Genomic DNA, 21,164 nt, shown 5'->3' on the forward strand with positions numbered 1-21,164 from the left:
AAACAAAAGCAGAAATAATATCTAAAATAGACATTCTGAGAAAAGTTAGTACATAATTTAGAAAATGTCTTAAATTTCTCAGATGAAAATGCTTATTGCTACGAAGTATTGTTATTTAACAAGAACTCACTACTAAAAAGAAATTTTCTCACTTTAAAAAATCTGCAATAAAAGAACACTAAAAACTTTTAAATACTCATCCTCTTTCCTCTCTACCATCTCTAGCAAGTTTCATTTTTCCTGTGGCAATTAGATAGCATAGAGACAGAGTGTTAGATTACATACAGTCAAGAAAGATTCAAGTTCAAATCCAGCTTCAGATGCCTAGTAGCTGTGTGACCCTGGGCAAGTCATTTACCCTTTGTTTCCCTCAGTTTCCTCACCGATATAGCACCTACCTCACAGAGTTAAGAGCATCAAATGAATTATAAAGCACTTAAGCACAGCACATAGTAAGAGTTTAATAGATACTTCTTCCTTTCAACAATAGCCTCTAAAAAAATCACCTGGTTGTGAAATTTTACTATGTGTACAGCTTCTGTCTTTAAACAGCTAGACTCTAAAAGGTCAGTTTTCTTAGAGAAGCCTAAGAATCGAAATGGTTGACCATTTTTTATAGCCCACTCTTAGATATATTTTAAGTGATCAAAAAGCTACTCCTAATTTTTCTCAGGTGTACAATCAGTTTTTAAATGAAAACACAAAACACTTTAAAAGTTTAAAAGTTTATTGCCAAACTTGCTGCAGACCCCTTTTTAAGATTACAAAGAAAAAGACAAGATTAACAGATGTCAGGTGAGGTAACAAAAAAGAAAGGCTACTGAGAATCATGCACTTCCTGTCGAGTTACAGCTGTAGCGAACAAATATATTAAAAGTACATCCAAATGCATGTGACAAAAAACTCTTAAGTATTTCATTTTAGGTCAGAGTCCATACTGAAAAACTAAAATACAAAATGCATTCCACGGTGCATGGGCTATTTGTTTGTTAATTTGTTTACTTTGCAGTTGTGAATCTACATTCAAGTTGGAGCTGTAACACAATAAATTGAAAAAAATTTAGATAAGCAACAGAATAAACTGTGATCTGAAAAATCTTAGTTTAATTTTCTTATTCCCAAGATGAGTAGCAGTATAAGGTATATCCAACAACAACAAAACCTTTTTCAGAATGAATTACTTAAAACTCTAAATGGGAAACAAAAGGAAAAATAACTCTAAACTCATAATTTGTGATATTCTTACAAATGATTACTACTACTACATACAGAGTATACCCAAAGCAAATTATGTTCATTTGAGATATGCTGAAAAGATAAATAGCCAGGAGTGGCTTCACTACTTAATTTTAGACATGGCTTCATCTTCTAGTAGGCCATCACCCTAAGAGTAAACTATATTATCACCACTACAAATGTTTTTTTTTATTTAACTTTTTATTTAATAAAAGTGTAGGTTCATACAATCTAAGATCTAGCAGCTACTGCCAACTGATTACTAATGCCCAATGGAGCTACTGCTGAATGTATAGGAATAAGAGTATGATGAATTCCCAGATGCATCAAAGCTTCCTCTCCTGGATCCACTACGTGAGCCAGAGCGAGATCCAGATCGAGACCCTGAACGGGAGCCTGGAGCAGAAGATACATTATATGGGCTTGGCAAACCCTTGGATGAAACTGAAGCTGCTTCCAGCAGACGTAACCCAGTGATATCCTCCACCATGGATCGATTCATAGCATCTTTGTAGGATATTTTCAGTTTGGTTTTGGGGCAGGTCAAGATCTTGGCATAGTTGCTAGTGTCGTGAAGCTTCTGAGCTGCTCGACCATCAATCAGCCCTTTTCTGATAGCTTCTTCAGAACTTATCCTTCCATGAACCTCTGGGTCAACAAGGCCTCCTGTGAGGTACTGGAATTCCAGGAAGCGCTGACCTGCCTCATAGGGTAGCCATTTCTCCTTAACTGCTTCTGCGGCTGACATCTTCTTCTTCCCCTTCACACCTTCAAAGCCAATAAATGCTTTCTGTGCTGGCTTCAGCCTGGTCGCCATATCTTGGTCAATGAGGCCCTGGGAGACTGCATCTTGAAGTGAAAGCTTCTGACCTGTGGTGGGATTGATGATGCCTCCTGTACAGGCTTGAGCTTCCAGCAGCCTCTGACCTGTGATGCTATCTACAATCCCTCTCTCTATACCTTCTGTAATTGAGATTTTCTCCAAGTTTTCTGTGTCAAAGATGGCTGCGATGGGGCTTGTCTCCTCTAAGGCATCAGACCAAGAGCTACTCCGAATGGTTAAATTTCTGATGCTGGAAATGCTGGAGGTCTTGCTTACAGACTCATGTCGAGAACTACTAAAAACTTCATCTCCACCACTACCACTGCCAATATTGCTGTTACCATTTTTTAAGGAAATCATATCAGCAAACTGAGTGAGGCTAAGGCTGCCAGAGCGGTATTGATCAAAGAACTTTCTGTCAACAAGACCTTTATCAATAGCATCTTGAATATCATACTGACTGCCTGTTTTCCTGTCAACCAGGACCACCCTAGTGGACCCATCTGATCCAGTGATGGTTATTTCTTCCCACTCACATTCTTGCTCACAGAGTTCTACAAAAGTGTCATAATCAATAAGACCCTTCTTGTAAGCCTCTTGAACAGACATTTCCTTGTTGGTTTCTGGATCTACTATGACCACTCTTCGTTTCCTGAGTGTATTCTTTTGTGATGTCTGGATTGGTTTCTTCTTTTCCTTTAATGGCAAAAGACAGAGTCCTGTTTCCTCATCCTTCATGCATCTTTCTTTCAGTTGCAAGTAGGTGAGATTTTCTTCTGTATTTGGATCAAAAAAGCCCTTTGTGTCATCACTGGGGTCTGACAAGATTTCACTTAACTCTTCATTAAAATAACCCCTCTTGTAGGCCATGTCGACTGGTAAGCGATGGCTCTCTTTTGGGTCAATGATTCCACCTGTTGCAATCTGAGCCTCCAATAAGCGAATTCCATGACCCTTCTCAATAAGCTCTTTGTTCATGGCTTGGAACAAGGAGATGATGTTTCCTGTTTCTGGATCTTTATACCCAGTAACTGCCCGTTCAGCTGACAGGAGTTTCTCTTTAAATTCAATGCCCACTAACCCTCGTTTGTAGGCTTCTTCTACTGGTAGCCTCAGGTTGCTGACAGGATCCACAATAAAACCAGTGGCTGCTTGAGCTTCTAAAAGTTCAAGGGCAGTACCAGGTCTGACCAAACCAATTTTCATGGCCTCATAAATGCCAAGCTTTTGTTTTGTGGTCTCATTGTAGATGCCCGCTATACAGCTAGAACCTTGGAGGAAATCCTTAATTCTTTCACCAACCTCATCATAGGAAATCTGGCCTGATTCAAGTTCGTTTACAGTGGATGGCCGCAGAATTCCAGAATCTACCAGTTCAGTGACTGTGACAGGCTGCCTGATCCCTTGGAATGACATGCTCCTCTTCTGTACTAAGAGCAAAAGCAAGCCAGTGTGTGGTTCAATTCTGCATCTTTCTCTCAGCTGCATGTAACTGACCTTCTTTTTGTTGATGGGGTCCACAAAGTTCTTCTGACTGTCTCGGGGATCATTAAGGGACCTATACAAGTCTCGGTCAATTAGCCCACGGGACAAAGCAACGTCTTTCGGCAAAAAGACACTGTTTACAGGATCTATCACACCCCCTGAGGCAATCTGAGCTTCTAATAGGCGCATTCCTGTTTCTCTGTCAATCAGATTTTTCTTGATGGCCTCAGAAACACATACTGTCTTGCCTGAAAATGGATCATCAAAGCCAGTAACAGCTTTTTCTGCAGTATAGATCTGCTGCCGGTCATCAAAGTCAATGAGGTCCCGAGCAATGGCACTGTCAACAGTCAGCTTCTCATTCCTATGGGGGTCAATCACACCTCCTGTAGCTGCCTGGGCCTCCAGAAGCATTACTGTGGATTCTGGAGTAATAAATTTCTTCCTCTTGGCTTCCACCAAAGAGTACTTTTCTTTAGGGGAAGCAGAAGCCCCAGCAATAGCACCTGCCCCACGAAGGAAAGGTTGGATTTCAGAAGCAACTTCTTCTACTGACTTCTTCCCCCTCAGCAATTTGTCCAAAGTGGTTTTGTCTATCAGCTGACATTCGTAGAGTTGCATTGCAGTCACCTTTTTCCTCAGTCCATCAAACATTAGTTTTGAGGGGTCAATGGACCACTCGTCTTCAGTCTGAGTCTCCCTATGAGATCCATATGGACGCTGCTTGAGTTTGTCAATCTCTCTCTGCATTCGACAACGTTCCGATTCCATCTGTGACTGTGTTTCCCTGGTGGAGTCCTCCAGCTTTCTCCTGCACCTGTCTTCAATCCTCTTGATCTCTGCTTGCAACCTTTCAATCTCACTCCTTAGGCAGTTCTTCTCTCTTTCACTCTTTTCTCTTTCAGATTCAATCTTCCTAATAGCCTCTTCCTTTCGGGAATACTGACTTTTCCACTGATTTAAGTCATTCTGAATTTGTTGTTTCTCACACTCCAGTCGCTGTTTCACTCTAATCTCTGACTCCAGTGTGGCTTTTGCACGATTCAGCTCGTCTTCTAACCTTTGCAACCTTGCCTTGTCTTGTTCCAGGACTTTGATTTTTACCAGCAGGCTCTCTCTTTCTTGCACAACTTGACTGCACTGATTCTTGGATTCATGAATCCTATTAGATGCCTAAAATTAAAAAGAAAAAATAAATGAAATAACAGTATTGATCATCTCTCTCATAATTCAATCTCTTTGGTGCTAACATTTTCACTTTACATATGCATGCACACCCTTTCCCTTCCTATCTGTGTCCTCAGTTTACTTTTAGCTTGTCATTCTACATGTTTTTTTAAATTTATTCCATTGCCACCCAACACTATTGCTTCATACTCACCACTCTTATTTCCTCAAAGGAAATGGGGAAGTTGCAACCCTAACTACCTTACCTTTATCTCTTATGTGAGTTTAAAGGAAGTCTAATCTTGTTAAAGCTGATCATACCTATTATGCTTACACTAAAATATTTAATATAGCAATGTAAATACTTTGCATTTGCACATTGCCATATATATGGATATATACATACTTCCACTGACATAGACACAGTTCTACCCCCACACAAATATTGTCTATAGCAGTCAAATATATTAGAAGTTAAAGAAATCAATTTTTTTAAATTAGGTGTTAAAAGAAATCAAACCAAAAAACAAACCCAGGAACACTAAAACTGACATGCAAAGAAGCAACATGCTGGGAAGGGTGAAAAGAAAAGAGAGTAATCAATAAGCAAGAAGAGAGAAGAAATATTAAAAACCTGCATAGAAAACAGCTTTATTGAGTGGATAATTTTTAATTCAAGCAAACTTGAAATCACACAGATATGTGTTAAAGATCCCTCTAAATATATAAAAATTTATACATATAAAGCATATGTTCAAATAAAGGGGAGGGGAACCTGTGGCCTTGAGGCCACATGTGGCCCTCTAGGTCCTTGGGTACAGCCTTTTGACTGAGTCCAGGTTTTACAGAATAAATCCTTTTATTAAGAAGATTTGTTCTGTGAAGTTTGGTTTCAGTCAAAGGGCCTCACCCCAGGACCTAGAGGGCCATGACCTCAAGGCCACAGGTTCCCCACCCCTGGTCTAGACTAGCACACAAAGCAAGACAGATGCAGTCCTGCCATCATAGGAAATTATCCCAAATGTCCCACCTGCTCCTGAGGACCCCAAAAAGAGTCACACGCAGGTTATATACATATTAAATTTTGGCTAAGGATCAGGGCATAAGGACAAATAGCACCAAAAGTTCTTGTCAAGCAGTTTTCTGGGTTATGATAGTCATGCTTCAGTGGATACACAGGAAATAAATATAAATTAGAGTTAGTTGGAATAGCAAAAGATTAATTAAGGTTAGAAGACAATATGAGTGAACTATTTGAGAAAGAGTAAAGCCATGATCAAATATTTGTGAATACCTCTATAGCCTGCTTTTGGAATTTTTCAATTTCCTGTCTCAAATTTTCCCTTTCTCTCTGTAAATCATTAATCAGCCCCTGTAGTTCCAAGGTTCGGTTGTTGCTGACTTGTAGTTGGCTTCTTAGGTCAGAGATAGCAGCATTTTTATCACTATCAGCTTCACTCCTTCCTCTTCGTAGCTCATCATATTCCAGTCTCAGGTTCCGTAACTCTTCCTCTAGCATCAAATGTTCCTTGGTCAGGTTCTCTGTGAGACACTGTAGTCTCTCTATTTCTATCTTACTCTCATTCAGACTCCTGCTCTTGTCTTCAATTGCCTTTTGGAAGTGCTCGTTTCTCAGGTGAGCCTGTTTAACATTCTCTTGTTCCTGGACCAACTGCCTCCTCAGGGCTTCTACCTCTGATGCCAGTTTTCTCAACTCCTCTTGAGTTCTCTGCTTCTCTCTCACATGCCCATCCAACACATCCCTTTGCTGTCTGAGGTCATCGTCACTTCTCTTCTTGCTAATGGACGCTTGCTCCAGCTGCTGCGTCAGGTTGGTGATTTTGATCGCCTGCTCTTTCAAGGATCTCCGCATGGACTCCAGTTCATCTTCTAGCTTCTTCCTCTTAGAACACTCATCAGAAGAGGTTTTCTTCAGCCTATTCAGCTCATCTTCTACTTTCTGTTTTTGGAACTGGAGCTCTTTTAGAGAACTTTGGAACCGTGAAATATCTTGGTCCTTTACTGTCCTCTCCTGAGAAACTCTCTCATAGTCAATTTTCAGGCGTGTCAGTTCTTGCTCATGAATCTTCAGTTTGCTTATTGTCTCCGTGGCACTGCTGTTTGCTTTCTGCAGATCGTACTGTGTTCTTTGTAATTTTGCATTTTCATCCTCCAGACATTTTCTCTGATTCGTTTCAGTTTCTATCAACTTTTTGAGTCTTTCAAGTTCTTTGTTTTTATCCTGAATGGTTTTGGCGGCATCATCAAGTGACTGCTTATATCTCATGCTCTCTTCTGAGCGCATCTGAGTGACCTGTTTCAGCTCAAACTCCAGCTGCTGCTTCCTCTGAGTGATCTCAGTGCCAGTCACCTTCTGCTGCTGGACATCTTCTTCTACCCTCCTAAGGTTCTCTGTGGTTTGAGCTAAAGTGTTCTTCAGCCTCTTAATTTCCTCGGATAAACTCCGATTTTCTCTGGTTAGATTATCTATCTGAGTTCGGTAGCCACTGGTGTCTTCTTCTTTTTGCTTGGTGAGCTGGTGGAGTGTGGTCTTGGTGATGTTTATCTCTGTTTCAAACTGGTTCTTTAAGCTAATAATTTCCTCGTCATAATTGTTTCTTACCTTACCTAGCTCGTTCTCATAGTCCCAGCGGCGCTTAGCCTCCTCCTGATACTCAACTTTGAGTCTTTCTATCTCTTTGTTTTTATCCTGAATAGTCTTTGCAGCCTCCTCAAGAGACTGCTTGTGCCTGGCATTGTCCTCTGAGCGCTGCTGAATGACTTGTTTAAGCTCGATCTCTAGCTGTTGCTTTTTTTGCATAATCTCAGACCCACATGCTTTTTGCTGTATAGCATTTTCTTCAGCCCGCCTTCGCTGCTCCGTGGTCTGCAAGATACTGTCATTCAGCCTGACAATTTCATCCTTCAGATCTCGGTTTTCTCTTGAGAGTCGATCAATCTGGTTTCTGAGACCTTTGGTATCATCCTCCTTTTGCATGGATATCTCCTTGATTGTGGTCTTCGTAATATTAATTTCTGTCTCATACTTGTTCCTTAAATTACTCATCTCCTCATTATAGTGGTTTCTTACCTTTGCCAGCTCATTTTCATATTCCCTCTTCCGGGCGCCCTCCTCTTGAAGAAGAACCCTCAATCTTTCTATCTCGTACTCCTTCTCCTTGATGGTCTTTTCAGATTCTAATCTTTGCCACCCAAGGTTTTCCTTTTCGCATTGCCTTGCTTTCTGCAGCTGGTCATAGTCATTCTTCTGTTGGTCAAATCTGTCCTCCACAGACTTTCTTTTCCTCTTTTCATCTTCAATTTCATAAGTGAGTCTTGTGATCTTCTCATTGAGCTCTTTTATCTGCCCATAGCACTTATCTAGGTTTTGTTTGGCTGATTTTCCATCCAGCTCAGCTTGTCTCTTCAGCTCCTCCAGGCTCACAAGTTTCGCTCTGAACTGGGAGCACTCTGCCTGGTATTTTTGCAGATTCTGGTCCAAGAATTTGTTCTTGTTACAGTTTTCAGAATTGGCATCTCTGGCAAGACGAAGTTCTTCTTCTAAAACTTCAATTTTGGTGTTTTTCAGCTGTTGGATTGAAAGCACAAAACATGTTGAAGTAAATGCATTCCTAACACAGGATTTAAATATCTCATTCTGTGTATGTGTGTATACATATGTGTGTGCATATGCATGACATGTTACAGTGGTTAGGGAGTTGACCTCAGAGTCAAGAAGATGAGGGTTCATCTTTTTGGTCCCACCTTTGATACCTACTAACTATGGGATCTTGGCAAGTCAATTAACTTCTTATTGGCCTCCTGGCAACTCCCTCAGATTGTGAATTACTAAAAAGGAGCTGATCTGCTTTGGATGAGGATGTTTCCTCACCAGGAGCTCCTTATACCAATAAAATCACAGATCTGCATAAGTAAAGTAGACAAGAAACAGCTATGTACAATATCTGATATTGTAAAAATTTTTCTTGTTTTGAACTTTCATCATTCATCTATTTTTTTTTTAAAAAGCTCAATTGTAAAATAAGGAAGATATTTGAAAATTGTGCCACATATTTATATGTATATGTATACATGTATGTATAAATGTTTCTCTATTAACTATTGTTACACTTTAGGTGTGCAAACTTTTGTTTATTTATTTGGGGGAGGTTGGGAATTTATTTATTCTTTTCAAATCTTGAACTCAGCAGTCAATCAATAAAAATTCATTAAATGCCTACTACATGCCAGTCACTGGGATACAAAAAGAAGCAAAAGATAGTCTCTGACCTCATGGAACTCCCCACAAATTAACGCCTCCCAACACAGAACCAAGCAGCACACAAGGACTGCTCTGAGATCACACACGTCCCTCAGGAAGTGCTTTCTCTTCCCTTTAAGCATGTAACAAACCCATGTACTTTCAAAGCTATCCAGTGCAGATCTGTGAGTTCATTCGGAAAGGGAGCTCCTGAGGAGGAGAAACTTCCTTTACCACTATAGAAACACTAAGCAAGAAGGAAAATGTATTAGACTCTCAAAAAATATAAAGAATTTTATCAGTCTAGTGCATAATGACTACAAATTTAAAAGAAAGAGATCAATGAATGTCCTTAGTCAAATGTTTTTAAAAATCTTTCTTAAAAATAGTTTGTGACCAAGATTTGGCTAATAACAAATGTAATGTCCTTCATAATCCTGGTGTTAAAGCACAAGATTACCATCTGCCTAAAAGGTGAAATGAATTTTATCAAACTTTTTACAAATATGGTTATATTTGATAAGGACTTAAAACTTTATTCATGTCATATCTAATTCCATGTGATAACAGGGCAACGATGACAAAGTTCTACTGTGTTTTGTTATTTATGTTAAAAGAAGTTATCCAAACAAATTACCTTCAGGTCATCTAAACTCTTCAACATTTCACTTAAGAATCTGTAATAATCTCCAGATCTTGTAAGTAGCTCTATGTACCGAGCATGAATTTCTGCAGCCTTAAGAGGGGAAAAACAAAGAACAAAACATCACATTCCAATGAGCCTTATGAAAAAAGCTTACCAGTACATCTTCTGAAATAATATACTTTAGTTTTTAGAATAGTAAGCACAGTAGTGCAAAAGTCCAGAGTTGTAGCAAAATAAAAGTCTGTAAAGAAACCCTCAGAGGTCATATAATGTAGCTCTATGCCTAAAAGGCTGTAAGGAAACCTTTAGAGGTCAAATAATGTATAGCCCTATGCTTCTAGGTAACCTCCAGGGATCCATGAAATGTATTTTAATATATATTTTAATATAACTAGTTTCTTTTCTAATCCTATGTATTTCATTTTATGCATTTAAACCAAGATGGGTTCCCTGGCCTTCCCCAGATCTGTCAAAGTATTTTATAGCACAAGAATCCTTCCATTATCCTATTTCAGATGTATGTTCTTTTAAGATTTTCTCGAAGAGAGATTCAATTCAGTTACCATTTATTACAAATAAATTTTGTGGACTACTTGTGTGGACTACTCAAAACTCTTTTCAACCGCCCTAATTTAAATACATTTTTTCAGGCTACAATATTATAAATGACAGTTTCAAACAACTGAAATACTTTATATTATATATACTATATATTATAAAAAAGGCTCCTATTAAAGGAGTCAAGGATTGTCAAAAGCAACAAATGTACCATGTCTTGCTTATAATACACCCCCCAACTCTATGTAATAAATTTTAAAGATTATTATAGACCTCTTGCAGGATGACCCCTGAAGGGGACTGAACCATAGTTCTCTTTATAGGTATATTGAGCAGTGTTTCCAGTCCTGAAGTGTATGATGCAAGCTGAAGTTCATAATCCTGAAGAAAAAAAAAAAGAAGAGGTTATGAAAAATAAATTCCTAAAGGATCTCAGAAAAATAATTTGTGTCTAAATTTCCTTAACAATTTGCATCCCTGGGAATAAATGCAAAACAGAGATCACATGAGGTCCTAAGCATGTAAATATGTGATATGACATTGCTTTCTCATAAGTGATATATATCCATCCTAAAATGTATGAAACAAAATTGAATTATTCCCAAGGAAATTGAGGATACATTCAAATTTATTAATAAACATTATAATTTTCTCTCCACCATAAGGAACAAGAACCATAATCTCTATCCTAAGAAATTTACATATGTTAAATATGTAAGTAAATGTAGCATGAGTAACAGTCTTAGTGAAATATTAATATGGCCATAAAGAACAACATACCTTAATGGAATTTGAACAGAGTTCTGCAATCTTCTGTACTTCTTCTGATTTGTCTCGTTTACCAGATATTTCATTATGCAAATTCTACAAAAGAAATGTAAATAATAATAAGGCAATTTTGAAACAGATATCATCCTCTAGCCTTCCTAATTAGTAGTCAAAGACTTTCAGGCTCATTCTTACTAATAAGTCTTTTCAGAATTACAATATGTATATGAAGGAATGTTTTTCACAAAGATATTTGCACTTCTATGCAATTATTTCAATTGATTTTGCCCTAAAGATTTTTTAATTACGTTAAAAAAAATACTAAAGGTTTAATATTTCAGACCACAGAAAATAAATACTCTGAGACCTAATTCCTGCCAGAGCAGATGGCTGTTTAAAACTATTACATCAAAATGGCTTGTACCTTTTGTTCATTCAAAAATTTCATAACTGTACTGGAATCTCCAAATTTCATGGATTCCAAAGAATCCTGACGACGTCTGGCATCATAGATCCACTTGCAGAATGCTTGGTAATTATCACGGTAATTTTTCAGCTGCTTAATTTGTTTTTCTAAATCCCATAGTCTGATGATAAGATAAATTAGAAAATTATTAAAATTTTTTCATTAAAATAGTCCATAAGTTATAATTCCAAAAACTTTTGAGTAAGATAATTAGCATTAGATTTTATTTACACAGGCTTTTTGGGAAAGACTGCACAAGTTTCCTACTACACCCCAACAGTCATATTCAGAACTTAAGATAGAATATAAGAGTATGCTGAATAAATAGTTCACTGGTGTGAGAATAACTATATCTTTCCAAGCACCAGATCAATTTAGGTATGAGGGAAAATAAGGTCCATGACATTTCAGACTAGAGTATGACATTCAATTCCATTCCATTCAATAAATAATTATTAACCAACTGCTATGTACCAAGCACCATGCTAAGCAGTAGGAAAGATACAAAGCTTAGACATGATGTAATCCCAGCCCTCATAGATTTCATATTCTAGATATATCCTTATTTATGATGGACTCCCTTCTAGTCACTTCAAGAAGAGTGGGCCACAGAGAGGAGCTAACAAGTGACCAAGTATTTTCAACATTTACTTACCCACAGAATCACATTAAAAAAAAACCCATCACTTTAAGAGTAATATCTCAGTAACAACCCAACAAAGGAAAAGGCCTCATAAGGAAGCTCAACCAACCTGAAGTCTATCTGTTTATCTATCCTTTGCCAACGGTCTGACAACTGGTTGACTTTGTCACTGAACTTTCCAAGGTCCAAATCATAAAGCGGATACTGTTGGGAAGTCTGGGAGTGGATCTGCAGAGCTTTCTGTAGCTCAGTTTTCATGGTAGCCAGCAATGACTTCTTCAGATTCAAATCATTTTTTATTTTCTGAAAAAAAAAAAATATGAGTATTAGTGAATCTCTTCCTTCAACTCCATGCTGTTGAATTTTGATAACAAAATCAAAATAGAGCAATTTTTAAAAATTATCATTCTAAAAATCTTGCAATCATGCCAATACTTCAATAGTTCAAATAATCTAGGCCCCCAATTTTTATTTTCTAAGGATACCTGCTGATAATGAGTTGACAGACAATATATTCAAATGAATCTAATGATCCTGAAAAAAAAAAAAACCCCAAAACATGGAAACCTAGTGAAGCTACCTTTAGCTATCTTTGTTTTGAGTGGGTGTGTGTCTATACACTCATATAGATGTCAATTTATGTATACATGCCTACATAGCTTTATAAATTGGCCTTTGCCATTTTTCATAAAGTGAAACAAAATACCTTCAGTCCACAGCGGTAAGCCTCCACTTTATCAAGGTCTAGGCAAACAGTTTCCTCTTCAGTGAGCCGGGCTTCATACACTTTCAGCATATCTTCTGTCTGGAGAGTAGCTTGAAGGAGACCTCTCACTGAGCATAAGCTGTAATAAGCAAAAGGGTTCAAATCAGGCTGCCAACAAAGTGGCTTAACGGCGAACAGCCTTAATACTATCACTAATAGCTGGAATTTATATAATGCTTTATAGTTTACAAAGCAATTTCACTTACATTAATTCTCATTTAATAATCAGAAAAACCATTAATTCTAAAAGGTAGGTAATAAAAGTATTTTAGTCCCAGGATGCAGATGAGGAACTCAGGACTTGGAGGTATGCCTTGCTCAAGGTCACCTAACTAGCAAATGGGTAATCATAACTTGAACTTGTCTATTTCCAGTTCTAACTTTAGGGTTCTTTCTATTCCACTCCGTTGCTCCCCAACTATAAATAAGAAATATAGTAATTTTAAAAATTTTACACAATTTATGAAATATATAGCTCATATACTATAAAGTTCTCCCCCCCCGCCCCGAGTGATTCAACCTAATATATTCAGAGGCAGAATTATAAGACCTAATCCTTAAAGCATGATCTCAGAGGGCATCTTCTAAGATGCATTAGGAACTTAAAATAATAAAGTTGAAAATGTGATCTGAAGATACTAAGGAATGTTAAGTAAACCTCTAATAGAGAAAAAGAACAGCTATGCATAAAAAGCAAGTAAAGATTATTTTTGAAAAGGAAGACATCTCAAACTATTAAATTAATAGATTTAACGTTCTTTACCTATTTAAGTAGCCATCTGTAACACCATTAATGTTTTCCAGTTTCTGAAATAGCCCAAATATCTCATTTTGCAAATAACAGTATTTTTCAGAACCTCTGAAATTAGCTAACATATCCTTGAGCTGGTTGAGGACTTCAGCAATTGCTTGTGAATCATTCTGTACACCCTGTCAAAAAAAAAAAAAAAAGGAAGGAATGCCTATGTCAACACATTTCAGGTACCTATGTCTGTTATTGTTCCATCTTTACTTCAAAGAAAGTTCACTGAATATTATTCACTCAATATTAGAAAAATAGTTGGCTTTTTCATCTTTCTTCTTCTAGAAAACTCTAAAAAGCAGCATATAAATGTGTCAGTCCATGGGTAATTTAGGTTATACTGATAGAATGCAGTCTAACTCCAAGAGTTTTGAGTTGAATTGAAAGATTTTGGTTCTAATCTCAGCTCTGTCACTAGATTTGTGACGATATACATATCATTTAATCTCTCTCTCTGAATTCCCTCATTTGTGAGGTGTGCCCTGCAAAGCCAGAATAAGAGAATCTGGATGAGTGTTATAAACTTATACACAACACTAAGACATATTCAGGATACTATAGATTTATCATCACTCTGATCCCCAGTTACCATGATGGTTCTGAGAACGGCTGGTACTTTGACAGCTGACATGGACACAGCAAAGATCTATGATATATGCATGGTGGTACTGTCGAAAGGGCACTGGAACTGGAGTCAGCAAAGACCTGATCTGAATCCCGCCCCTGACACACTTAACTGTTATCCAACCACAGGCCACTCAGTTACACTCTCTAGGCTTCAGTTTCCTCATTTGGAAAATGGAAACAATACTTGTAGCATCTACTTCACAAGGTTATTAAGATCAAATGAGATAATGTATCTAAAGTACTTTTGTAGATCTTACATGGAATGTGACTGTCAGCTGATATACTGTTCCAAAGTCTTAGTGCAGTTTCAAGCTACTGAAGCTTTAGATACCTAGTATTATTTTGATCAAAAGTTGGAAAGCAAAACTCCCAATAGGTAAACTGTCATTTACAGTCCAATCACATAATGAAGGCATTTCTAAACAGCAAATTTTTTAGTGAGCAAAGACTAGCATTATTTATAGAAATGTAGCAATGTGAAAATGGTAAGAGATGGATTTGAAACTCTTACTAATATTAAGTGAATTCAGAAACAGGAATAACATTGTCCCAAAGCATCCAGATTCCTCAGAAGTGGAGATTTGTCATCTTTATTAGGAGATGGCAAAAGGAATGCTACTTTTTTTTTTTGCTTATTGGAGAAGGGAAGGCAGGGCAATTGGGGTTAAGTGACTTGACCAAGGTCACACAGCTAGTGAGTGCTAAGTGTCTGAGGCCAGATTTGAACTCAGGTCCTCCTGACTTTAGGGCTGGTGTTCTATTCACTGTGCCTCCTAGCCACCCCCAGAATTCTACTTCTAATTTTGAAGACAGTTGTGTGCATTTTTTGGAGAGGAAAACATGCCAAATTTGGTCATAGATTAGACCATCCCAAGAACTGGAGGACATGGAAAAGGAAAAATTATTCCTTTGAATAAATTAAATTTATAAATAAAATATGGTAGGTATTTACAAGATATAAAATAACATCTCTCCCATATAAATACTGGCCCTCCAAATCCAGACTAGTATAGTAGTAACACAGTGGACAACTTCGTGTGGCTTTATAAGGTGAAACAAGAGAGAGTAGCTCTCACGAATGCAAGGGTACATATACTATACACCTTAAAATAAGGCATGGCCTGCCTATAACCTGTCATAGAGCAAATCAGTGGAGGTATAAGACTAGTGCTCCTGACATGCAGCTCCTCACCTTGACTAAATTATTCCATAGAAAGAGTTACAGTGCTAGTAAGAATAAATAATTATTATTAACATTTATGTAGTACTTTAAGGTTTGCAAAGCACTTTACATACATTATTATATCTTTTGATCCTCACAACAACTCTGTGAGGAAGATTCTATTATTATCCCCATTTTACAGAAGAGGAAACTGAGGCTAAGTTTAGTGATTTGCTTGTGGTCACAACGAGTAACTAAAAACTGTCAGAGGCATTTTTTCCAAACTGCAAGTTCAATATTCTATTGACTAAACCATCTAGCTGAGTAATCATGTTAATTGCAAAGGAGGCTTCATTATTATTCTTCTCTTTCCTAGTATCTATACAGCCAGAGTATATATGCTTGAGAGGCTAGAGTATTCTACGATGGGGCCAAATTGGGAACTTGGTCAGAAAAGAAAACATGAGAGAACAAAAAACCTTTTTACTGTCTCCTCTTCAGAATTCCCTCCTCATCTTCTCTATTGAAATCCTACCTCTCATTTAAAAACCATCTCAAATCCTCCCTCTTCCACAACTCTCTCCTGACCAAACTAGTTCCAAATTACCTGTCCTTTCTCTATACCCTATTAGCCTTTACTGCTTCAACTACTCCAATGACACTTAGCATATATTGTCTTAGAACAATCATTATATTCTCAAGCATGTCTTATATCTTGGGTGTAAGCCCTTATGCGGAAGAACCAGCTCATACATCTTTGCTCCCCCAACAATTATCTAACACAAGAATATGTTAATAGATATTTATTTTCTGATTGGAAAGGACAGAACAGAACTTTTGCCTCTTTGGCATCTTGTAAGCCTAAGAAGCAAGGAATGAAAGGAAGAAATGACAGAATTATCTCTTAGTGGTTGGGGAAAAAATGAAATAATACTAGAAAGAAATAACCATTAACTTTGAATAGCACTAAACTCCATTGTTTTATTATATAATTTCCTATACCAGTTGTTTTTTGCAATTGGTAACTTTAGAAAAAGAACATTTCTATAAAAGGTTTTATTTACTAAAAATCTTTTTCTCTCCTCTCAGTACTTCAGAAGAAGTACAAAATATTTCCTATACAAAGCTAGGATAACATAAAAATTATGATTTGAAAAAATTCACACTGAAATCACCTAGATTTCAATAAACTTGAGTACAAATGGAATTTACCAGAAAGTTTAAGAAAATGTTTAATATAATTTAACAAACACATACCTTTAGTTCATTTATTTTCATTGTGATGTGGTGAGAAGAGCCTTGGTCAGCTTGAAGGATATTTTTAAGAGTCATTCTACTCTCACAGTGCTCCATCTGCCGACGAACCTTCTGAAGTTCCACCAATATCCATGTTTCTTGCTTATCATTTTCTCTATTGATGTCAATGACTTGATTTTGATTTGGATCTTTGCCAAGATGAGTGATTTCAGTTGTAGTGACTTAAAGGGGGAAAAAATCATGGAATTAAAAACTTGAAAGATTCCAGGAAAAAGTAATAAAATCACTTGAAAGGAGTAAGTATTAGGACCACTCCCTTGTCCCCTTCTAGCAAAGGAAAATGAAAAACTTTTACATTTCCTCATATAAATAAATGTGACACAAAATCTATGAGCCACTGAGGCAGTTAGGTTTTATTGTTTCCTCACTGAAAAATCCATTGTTCTTTGCAAATTAACTGAGCCTAATTTTGAGATTGATATAAAAAAAACTTTTGACAAAAATTCCTTTCAAAGAAGTTTTCAAAATCTCCAAATACCTCCAAGAGTCCAAATGGCTAAGTTATATGAAATATTTCACTTATAAAGAGTCTATTTAGCTCATGAGAGAGAAAATGCAAACCTGTCTGATGCTGGTGGTGACCTGGAAGCTGTATAACCAAGGTCTGGTAATGTTTCTGAGCATCAGTAAACTGAGACTGTATTTTCCGTTTGTCATCATCTCCAAACATCTCTGAGCCTTGGCTATTCCTGATGAATTCTTGGTAATGTAATTCAAGATCAGATATTGTCTTCATGTAATCTTCCTGGCGCATTGTTTTCAGCTGAAAACAAAACAGGAAGAAATTGTTAAACAAGCAATCAAGTACATGGTCAATTCCACTATGCAATCAAGCCAAAGAGGAGATTGTTGAAAAATAGTCCCACTCTACTTGTGACTGAGGGGCTACCTATTTTGTATGCTCAATCTAATTGAAAGGGATCCTTGGTGATTTAGAGATTATTCTGTGGATACAACTGATCCTAAGAATCAATTATTACCCTATAATATGCTTTGTATGTTCTTGAATTTCACAGTTAATCATAAAGGATAAGAAAGTGGCCAATTGGGAGCAAGGGGGGACATAACCTCAGCTCTGTCTGTCTGATATCCAAGATGTATAGGGAACTAAGATAAATAGATAAAACCAAAATCTATTCTCTTAAAAGACAAGTTGTCAAAGGATATGAAAAACAATTCTCAAAAGAACTGCCAACTATTAAAAACAATTGCTCCAAGTCATAATCAATAAGAGAAATGCAAAGCATAATAATTCTGAAGTTTCACCTCATACCCAGCAAATTGGCAATAATGAAAAAAGACAGAAATAGTTTATGTTGGAATGGTCATGGAGAGACAGGCACACTAATACACTGTTGGTAGAGTGTGAATTGGTCCAACTATTGTGGAAAGTAAGTTAAAATTATGTTAAGAAAGTGAATAAAATGTCCTTATCCTTTGATCCAGAAATTCTACTGCTAGGCTCATACCTTAAAGGAAGTCAATGATAAAAAGAAAGATTCCAAAATTAGCAAGCAGTTTTTTTAGTAGAAAAAAAAAACCTGAGAACTAATTGGAGAATTGCTAAATAAGCTGTGGTATCTGAATGTAATGGAATACTATTAATATTGTAAGAAAAGAATACAATGAGTAGATAGAAGTATAAGAGGATATGAAAAGTACAAGATGAAGTAGACCAAGGAAATTAATATATACAATGTCTACAACAATGTAAATGGAAAGAAAAATACCTAAGCAAACAAAACTGAAAGCTGTGAAATTAAAATAATCAATCTTGGCCCCAAAAAAGAAATATGAGTAGTATATCTCCCTTCCTTCTTTGTAGATGTGAGGGCAAATTATGAGTGTAGAACTTGGTATAAAATATTGGATTTAGTTGATACACTCTTTAGTTTGCTGGACAACTAATTTTTTTTTTCCATTTGTGTTCTTGGTTATAGGAAGTGTTGCACATTTTAGAACATATAGGTTCTTTTTCTTTTTTCCTAATTATCTTTGGAAATTGACCTAGTAGTGGTATTGCTGGGACAAAGGATATAGGTAGTTAAATAATTCTTTAAGCATAATTCCAGATTTCTCTCTAAAATGGTTGGATTAGTTCACAATGCCACCAACAATGAATTAGTGTCCAGATTTTTCCACATCCCCTCCAACATTTGTCACTTTCCCTTTCTATCATTTTAAGTACTCTGGATAGGGGAGGGATAGAGATTTATTAATAAATATAAGCAATCCAAAAATAAAATATATTAATAAAACTTTTTAAAAATAAGAATCCTACAACCACTCTTTCTTTTGGTTAGTCAACAGCTCTAAAATACAAAGGTTTAGTCCTCAAAAGAGACCTGGCAATTTTAAGGCAACAAACACAATGGTTTTAATCATGAAGTAGCACAGTGATGAGTGCCTTTGGACTTTTTCTATTTGTAGTTCAGGCTCATCGGATTATTTTATATTTAGTCCCTCTATTCTCACAATTCCCAGGTTGCCTATCTCCCATTAGCAGTGTGCTTAGATCCCTACATCTACCCTGGCCCATCTCATAACAAGGCCAGTCCACATTAGCTTCTGTAATGGTAATAGAAATCTGAAGATCTTTCCTGCCCCTTGGCCCCTTGATAGACTTAAGTGACTCTGAGAACCTTCCCTGATTTGAAAATATACTCTGCCCCCTAATAGGCTGGGGTAACATGGAGCCTGTGGCAGGAGGCTTGTTTTTCAGGAATGCCCACACCTTGTTACTTTGTGATTGGGCAGTGGGTCAAGAGGGTTGTGACATTCTCTGAGCCAGGAGAAGGCTATACATACCCTGATGTGAGGTTTTGCTTTGGTGCTCACTTTGTGAAGAGTTGTGTGATTTGGCCAGATGAGACTCTGGGCAGCCATTGAGCCCCCTGGCTTTGAAAGCCCAGATGTTGGTGCTTCCCTGTCTGGTAACTAACTAGATACAGATGTAATGGTCAGACAGCTGTCTGCTGAATTGTGTTATTTTCTGTTGTAACTTCTGTTTGTATTCTCTGAAGTTCAGGGTGCTGACTTTTTCCCCTGAACTAGGTAAATGATACATGTTTGATTAAAGTAAGATTGTTAACCCATTTTGAGTTGCTTTCCTTTAGAAAAGCAGATCTAAGAACCTGTGCTAGCAGCCATTGCGGGTATGCTAGGGTGCTTGCTGCTATAGCTTCCAAAGCTCTCCAACTAGCCTGATAAAATGGGTAATCTCTTGAGAAGGTTAGGGTCCCATTCCAATCTCTCAAAAATACTTACCTTAGCAATAGTCATAGCTCTGATTTTCTCAATATCAATCATACAGTAATGCCAAGACACCAGACTCTTCATGTTGATATACAACTGATTCCACAGAGCCAAAATGGCTTCATAATACTGCTCAATCCTGGAATTAAAAGGAAAGAGATTTAAACTTTCAAATTTCATAGCAATAGAGAAAATGAAGGAACAACATATAATTAACCATGTAGTAAGATTCAAATCAAAATAATAGTAAATAGGGAGAATATAAGTATACTTTTCTAAATGTGTATCTTATGCAAAATAGGGAAAGTAACAATATTTAACTAACTTTTTAAACTTGGATATGGCCATTAAAATTCTCAAATTATCCATACTAATGGAGATGAGCCATTGCATGGATAATCCAAAAGCACTTTGCTTTGAAATATGTTGCATATTTGTATTTGTATGTATGTATTTTGGTCAACAGATTTTCCTAATTGGCAATGGGAAAAGATAATCTCAAAATATCCTAAACAGCAAAGTAAAATTTTGCCAAGAACAGTCCATTAATTCAATGCTGCAAACATCTGCTGAACAGTTATTTTGAATAAGGTACAATATTGGCCACCTTGGAAAACACAAATAATGACAGTAGCTGACATTCACATATCACCTTCCAGGTTATATCATGCTATATACATGCATTATCTTATTGGATCAAAGTGAATACTGAACATAGACTCTCATTCTTTTCCAGTCTATACTCTGGACCTTCTTCACCATTCTCACTCCAGTCCTGGAATTCACACATCAGAAGGACCCTCCACCCCCGAGGCCTTTTCCTCTGATTTGATGTCTTCTCCCAGGACCACCATTTAAGAAGGGCAACCAGGTCAGGCATGTCTCATTCCTTTCCAGGTTACACTCCAGAACTTTTTCTACCATGCCCCCTCACTGAGTACCTTCATTTTCTCCCCTCTTTTCATCTCCTTTTTATGTCTTTCACCATTAAAATATAAGCTCCTCGAGGGCAGAAGCTATCTTTCTTTGTGCTTGTATTTGTATTCTCAGCACTCAGCACAAAGCCTGGCACATAGTAAGTGCCTAATAAATATTTGTTGATTGACTGATAAGCTGATATTTCATTTGTATTTGTTGCCAAATGAAAAATTATTAATATGCTGGAAATATTCGTAGGTAATT

At 37.0% G+C, this 21,164-nt stretch overlaps 1 protein-coding gene across 2 annotated transcripts in view; it reads right to left on the minus strand.

Moving 5' to 3' along the window:
* Positions 1-709: 709 nt before the first annotated feature.
* The window catches only part of DSP (desmoplakin), a 54,758-nt gene continuing 34,303 nt past the window's right edge, over positions 710-21,164 (minus strand). Inside the window, exons 13-24 of one of the 2 annotated variants that reach the window (XM_069103525.1) lie at positions 19,995-20,121; positions 17,289-17,490; positions 16,668-16,888; positions 13,583-13,749; positions 12,760-12,898; positions 12,163-12,356; positions 11,369-11,531; positions 10,957-11,040; positions 10,450-10,557; positions 9,610-9,708; positions 7,803-8,300; positions 710-4,717 (exon numbers count right to left, since the gene is read on the minus strand). In XM_069103525.1, the coding sequence (XP_068959626.1) occupies positions 1,499-4,717; positions 7,803-8,300; positions 9,610-9,708; positions 10,450-10,557; positions 10,957-11,040; positions 11,369-11,531; positions 12,163-12,356; positions 12,760-12,898; positions 13,583-13,749; positions 16,668-16,888; positions 17,289-17,490; positions 19,995-20,121 (5,221 nt within the window). In that variant the 3' untranslated portion in view covers positions 710-1,498. Of the gene's footprint in view, positions 4,718-6,005; positions 8,301-9,609; positions 9,709-10,449; positions 10,558-10,956; positions 11,041-11,368; positions 11,532-12,162; positions 12,357-12,759; positions 12,899-13,582; positions 13,750-16,667; positions 16,889-17,288; positions 17,491-19,994; positions 20,122-21,164 lie in introns of both variants that reach the window. The other variant, XM_069103524.1, reaches the window with a different exon arrangement.

Source organism: Petaurus breviceps, unplaced genomic scaffold (assembly GCF_028583685.1).
Source record: "Petaurus breviceps papuanus isolate PSGF00001 unplaced genomic scaffold, PetGlider_PUasm1.0 582, whole genome shotgun sequence".
Lineage (NCBI taxonomy): Eukaryota > Metazoa > Chordata > Mammalia > Diprotodontia > Petauridae > Petaurus > Petaurus breviceps.